This window comes from Bactrocera latifrons, unplaced genomic scaffold (assembly GCF_001853355.1).
Source record: "Bactrocera latifrons isolate USDA-ARS-PBARC rearing strain unplaced genomic scaffold, ASM185335v1 scaffold_154, whole genome shotgun sequence".
NCBI classification, from domain to species: Eukaryota; Metazoa; Arthropoda; class Insecta; order Diptera; family Tephritidae; genus Bactrocera; species Bactrocera latifrons.
Window position 1 is genome coordinate 83,588 of NW_017535008.1, and position 6,262 is coordinate 89,849.

Genomic DNA, 6,262 nt, shown 5'->3' on the forward strand with positions numbered 1-6,262 from the left:
CCGCAAGCAATGAGTTGCCTATTTGTTGTAAGCTGCAAAATTTATAAGACTTCCGCACCAAACAAAATAAACTTTAATTAAAAAAATAAAATAAAAAATTTACAAAAAAACGTAAACATAAAAAATAAAACAAGCATAACATAACAAGTGATATTACAAATAATGACAAAATTATGAGTATAATAAAAAAAGTGAAAACTTAATATTAGGTGTTTTTATCACAGTTGTAATTCGTGTGTCGAAATCGCCCTACTGAAGTGAGAGATAAGCGAAAGTCTAAGTAAACAAAAAGGTAATAAATTCAAACAGAAATTGCTCGCATTCTATGTGTTTGCTCTGACTCATACATCATTCCAAACACGTATCGTTGTTAACGAGCGCGCCGCGTACATACCTGTGAATGCAAATAGGCCAATGCTTTCAGGCATTGCTTGCACACTGTAGCGATTTGCTCTTCGTCCATGCGTGAATGTGTGACAATGTCGGTGAGCGCACCGCCCTCCAAATACTCCATGACGACCCAGAGCTCATCGTTTACTAAGAAACTTGAGTAGGTCTCCACAATGTTCGGGTGGTGATAGTCGCGCATAATGACCACTTCGTTAAAAAGCAGTTCACGTCGTTGTTGTTTGCGCAGATCCATTTTTTTAACAGCCACTTGACGGCCTGTTTGAATTAAAACAGTATTTTTATAATTTGTATTTCTGCGTAAATAAAATAATATTTTGGTTGTGAGAACTTGATAATAACCCACCTGTTGATTTGTCAGTAGCTATGCACACTGTGCCTGTAGAGCCTTCACCTATTTTCATGAAGTTGTCGAGGTTTTCACGAGGATCACCAGCCGAAACAACCATTTGCAAAGCGGCACGGAACTAGAAGACATATTATATTACTGTTATGTTTCAAGTTGTTTTCTTTCTTTGCAATTACCTGTTCATGTGTCAGCCTCTGTTCCTGTTTAGGGGGCGGCGCAACGCCTAGGCCACTGGCCCCGCCTACTGCACTACCCACGCCGCTCGCACCACCACTTGAACTAGATGCGCGCGACGCTGACTTTGCATGCAAGTGCGGATGTGTATGGTGTGGATTTTGATTTTGGTCTCCACCGGCTCCTAAATGTTTCGCGGCATGATGTGCTGATTGTATGGCGCCAGGTTGATATGGCGCAAAGCCACTGCCACCATTGTTGTTGTTATGTGGATGTGTGTGCGCCGATGAGGCATGCGAGTGCGTCGAACGTGTCCCGCTAGCTACTGAACCTACTGGAGAAGTCTGTTGTGGCTGTCCACCTCCCGCAAGATGGTGAGGAGGTGGCGCGGTGCGGTAATGTAAAGCAGTAATCGCTGTCGGGTTGCCGAGCGATGATTGAGGCTGTGTAGAATGTTGTTGTTGTTGACTCGCTATAAAATCGGTGCGTACTGCAAGTGGTCCATGACCGCCCCCATTCTGTGCATTATGTTGCGAGTACATACCATAGCCCGCCGTTCCAGCTGTTGATACATTTGTCGCAGGACCATTGATTGGGGGTTTGTAGCCACCGTAACCGATTGTTTGGCCTGGCACGGGCGTGGGCACTGTAGTTGATGCACTTTCTTCAGGCACTGCCGGCGGAACATTGGCGTTGCCACGCAAATCCCGTCGTACACGGGGCGGGCTGGAGCTGCGCAAAGAATTAGAGCGGGCTACATGTGACGTTTTCGGTAGCACAATACCACCTGTGTTGTGGCTAATGCCACCTGTTGCCGAACCTGCAGCATTTGCCGCATTATTATGCTCGGAGAAGTAGTGCGCATGCGCGGTTTGGTTATTTCCTAACGCTCCACTAGCATTCGGTGCAATGCTGCTATTCAATGAGGTCGTATCCGCTTTGTTGTTATTGTGATGCGGTCGCACAATTGTCTTAAGATCAAGAATTTCCGTCGGTGTTATTTCGGAGGGATCCACTAAAGGTAGTGGCCTATTTGTTGACTTTAGTATTTGATTGTTGCCAACAATGGAAGCCCATTGTAACGGTAAACCAACATAACGTCCCTCACGTTTGTCAAATCCCGTATGCACGCGATGTTCAAAATTGCTTGGCATAGAAATCAGTGGTTTCTTCTTCTTCTTTGAGAACATTTTGTCGCAATATGTGTATTTGCGCTGTATTAACTGCCACTATGTGCTACAATAAAAGGTGAAAATTCGTGAAATTCCTAACGAACGATGTGAATTTCCCGTCGCAGTTTGTTGACTTTAATATTTACCTCCGCCCAATGTGCACACAGCCCGCTTATAACTAAAAAAGCAGTTATTCTCTTTGTTGTTGCTCAGCTAAGCTCCACACCCGTTGTAACTGGCCGTTGGTGCTTGGCTTCCTCCCTTCGAAATATTTTATGGCTTACGTTTACTTTCATACATAAAATTTTGCAGTTTTTTCAACACTTTGCACTTGCACGTTATATTTAGCACGAAATAAATTCATTTCTTAACACGAATAAACATAACTTGTATTTAAATAATATTAATTACAATGAAAAAATTTAAATAAATCAAAAGGAATGTCTAAGCGCACTAATTTAATTTTGCATTTTCTCTTTACTGTGGCATTTGTGTGCTCATTCATGTTCTCTCCGTTGCATTTTCGCTGTCAATATGGCGTCTAGCAGTGTTGGAAAGTGACTGCAGCAGAGGAACAAATATATTTCAATGAAAAAGTTATTTCAATTAAAATTAAAACATTTTTCAAATAAATTTTGAAATTACCAAACTGCAAAATCTTTACAATTAACACAAATAATGTACTCACATATAAGCACTAATTAATTTATCATTTGTCAGTGAAAAAAATTACGCCGCGTTCTTTGAAATTCAACGGCGCCATTTCTGAAAATATCAACGCTACACAACACAGCTGCTTGTCAACGTCGGCGGTGTTTCTGTCATTTGTACTTTAATTTTCACTGATATCATTTTATTAACTTGGTGTTTTTGGTTGCTGTAATTTAAATTAAAAAAAAAAATTAATAAACATTAAAAAAATGTCGAATAATTCGAATCTATCTGTGGCTGTGGTCTGTTCCTCAAACATGAATCGTTCAATGGAGGCGCATCATTTCCTAGCGAAGAAGGGCTTCAACGTGCGTTCCTTTGGCACTGGTGAACGCGTAAAACTCCCAGGCACAGCTATTGATAAACCAAATGTATACGAATTTGGCACACCTTACGACACAATCTATCAGGATCTGCTTACAAAAGATAAACAATAGTGAGTGTGAACGAAAGCAAGAAATTTAATTACATACACGCATTGCATATAGTATATAAGCTGATATTTTTGGTCACAACTTATCTAATTTTTTGGTACTTTTATTATAGCTACACACAAAACGGGTTACTTCATATGCTTGACCGTAATCGAAGAATTAAAAAGTGTCCAGAACGCTTTCAGGAATGCAAAGAACAATTCGATATTATTGTGACCGTGGAAGAGCGTGTCTACGACCAGGTGTTGGAACACATGGAGTCTTGTGATCCCATAGACAATCGACCTGTACACGTATTCAATGTGGATATTGAGGACAATCATGAAGAGGCTTTAATGGGCGCCTTTCTTATCACGGACATGATAAATATGGTAATAATGAAGACCAACAACAAACGTCTACCCGTTTTAATATTGAATATAAAATTGCCTGTGGAGGTGATTGAAGCGCATGAGTTGCGGGGAGTGATTTCAAAGCTTTTGGTGTACGTTGTTCACACAAATAACAAAATATCAAAGTTAATATTTTCCTTGCATAAATATACGGTACACTCAATGAAAATGAACGCTTTATATTATTTTGTAATTCTGTTTTATAGCTGGGCTATCTGAGATTTCTGTAAGTAACAATATAATGTTTATAGCTTTAGAAGCCGGTAAAATCGAAACATAATCACATGAATAAGCATATGAGCATGCAACAGATTTACACTAATGATCTAGTGATTACGAAAGAGAAGAAGGTTGGACCAGTTTTCTTAGATTAAAGCCAATATTTTATACATCTATACGAAATGTATTATCCAAAATTTATTAATTTCATCGCTTAATGATTTTAAATCAAATGATAAAGCGTTATTTATCTTTAAAATGAGAGTTTCTGTGAGATCATATGCAACTAAAAATTGAAAAATGTTATTTGCAAATATTTTTCATCTTAAAGGCATCTTTTTAATATTTTCTGATTTTTAGTATGACAAAATGTGCATAAATCCCCGACCTCATAAACGATATCTCTCCTCTATTACCCACCCACATACAATAATTTAAATTTGATCTATTATCTAAACTTTAGATGGCGAAATCAACCGACCTGGATAACGATATTGACGAATTGCTGCAAGAATTCGAGTCTCGGCGCAATAAAACTGTTCTGCATTCGGTACTTTTCTACTGACAATTGTTTAAGCTGTAGATGGAAATCAAAATAACGAAATGGAAATCATTAAATGTATTGTTGGCAAAATTCGGTTTGTTAATGCAAGTGCACCAAACGGTAAAAAACTATCCTATAATGCATGTAATATTATTAAACAAATATGAAAAAAAAAATTTTTTTAACGGAAACCAATGCAGGAGGTTGTGGCATAATTTTTGTGGATCTAGCAGAAAAAAAAACATATGAAATGAAACAAAGGATGGCGAAACTAATACTGTAGTTATTGAAAAATAAATGTACGCAAGTAATCAAAATCCAAGCAAAGTTGAGGTAACCCAACTCATTTGGTGAAGAACAAATGCTTATAAAAACTCATTCATGCCATGCTGGTATGTATGCACTTGTAAGCGCGTCTAAAAATGCAAAAATATAATTATCTTGCAGAATATATGAAATAAAATATAAACAGATATTTTACAAATTTGTATTTAAGTATAGTCATTTTTTTTTCATTTTCTCCAATCAAGCTCTTCTTTGCCAAAGAAAATAAAACAAATAACGAATGTATAAAGATACATATACATACAGACATACTCGTATGTATGTTCCATATTTTCATTTAATTTAAGCAGTCTTCATATTATTTAAACTTTCACCATTTTAATTTAATTTTAAGTATTAAGGATTTATGCCCGAAGTTTATTTTAAATCAAACTTTGCCATAACCTAAAAATTCAAAAAGAAATCACAAAAATGCAACGCAGGTGAATTCCAAGAGAACTGATATTATTTGGCAAGAACAACAACAAATGTGTATAAGATAAAAAATGTTAGAGATGTATGCTTAAATTTATGTAGTCGTTCGATTGGTGATTGAGAAAAAATAAAAAAAAATATTTAAAATATTAAAAAAAAACTAAATACATTGAGTTTTCAAATTTATATTAATAAAAAATGAATTAATGAGATTTATATGAAAATAGTAGATATACAAAGGAAAAATAAATAGAAAGTGAAAGGTATGGATTAGCTGAATTTTGAACGTAACCTCAAAACCGTAAATTAATTCTATATTTGAGTGAAAAGGAAAACGGCAAATAATATTTTATATCCACTTTTTTAATAAAATTTAAATTATTTCATTATCCTTTTTTAATTTTGGCTGTTTTTGGATCTTAAGTGAAAAATTAATTATAGATCAGAAAATAAAAAACTAAAAAAAAACATTAACATCGATTGCACTGAAGCTATAATATATTTCACAATCGTTCCGATCATTTAGTTTGTATGACAGCTATATGTATAGTGGTCCGATATCATCCGCTCCGCCAAATGAGCAGCTTCTAGTAAGAAAAGGATAGCTGCAAAACTTCAGACCGATCTCTTATAAGTTGATGGACTGGATCGTATATATACAGACAGACAGGCAGGCAAACATGCCTAAATCGACTCAGCTCATAATGATCATCATTTATATATATATTTTTTTTATAGGGTCTCTGACGTTTTTTACAAACTTCGTGGTGTCAAACTTATATACCCTGTTCAGATTATAATTAGCCTAAAGCTGCTGAAAATTTATTTAAAGTTGCTTAATCACAATTTCAATAATTTTATTTAAACTAAAAGTAAATTAAGTAGAGTATTTCAGTAATTTGATTATTAAAATTATATTAATTATTTGCGATAATTAACTACTTTTAAATTAAAGTTTTATTTCTTATTATTTTCTTCAGAAATTGAATTTTTTATCTTTTTTAGTATTTTTTTTTAATATTATTTTATATATATTTTATTTTAATAGATGTGTATAAGAGACAGAGTTTGCAACACTCTTGATATTTTTAAAAATATGC

The 6,262-nt window shown here is 35.2% G+C and overlaps 2 protein-coding genes across 3 annotated transcripts in view; one reads left to right on the forward strand and one right to left on the reverse strand.

Moving 5' to 3' along the window:
* Positions 1–2,556, reverse strand: part of LOC108966039 (serine/threonine-protein kinase PAK mbt) — a 3,744-nt gene extending 1,188 nt beyond the window's left edge. Inside the window, exons 1-4 of the mRNA XM_018928758.1 lie at positions 2,250–2,556; positions 934–2,167; positions 755–875; positions 395–666 (exon numbers count right to left, since the gene is read on the reverse strand). Of these exons, the coding sequence (XP_018784303.1) occupies positions 395–666; positions 755–875; positions 934–2,121 (1,581 nt within the window). The 5' untranslated portion in view covers positions 2,122–2,167; positions 2,250–2,556. The remainder of the gene's footprint in view (positions 1–394; positions 667–754; positions 876–933; positions 2,168–2,249) is intronic.
* A 261-nt stretch (positions 2,557–2,817) lies between these two features.
* Positions 2,818–4,893, forward strand: LOC108966045 (RNA polymerase II subunit A C-terminal domain phosphatase SSU72). 2 transcript variants are annotated; one of them, XR_001993159.1, is made up of 4 exons: positions 2,818–3,250; positions 3,361–3,619; positions 4,323–4,523; positions 4,604–4,893. XR_001993159.1 is itself a non-coding variant. In XM_018928769.1 (3 exons), the coding sequence occupies exons 1-3, from the start codon at positions 3,024–3,026 to the stop codon at positions 4,422–4,424; spliced, it is 588 nt and encodes a 195-aa protein (XP_018784314.1). In that variant the 5' UTR covers positions 2,818–3,023; the 3' UTR covers positions 4,425–4,893. The 2 variants fall into 2 exon arrangements, 1 of the variants encoding a protein (XP_018784314.1); XM_018928769.1 differs by having other exon boundaries at positions 4,323–4,893.
* The last annotated feature ends 1,369 nt before the right edge of the window (positions 4,894–6,262 follow it).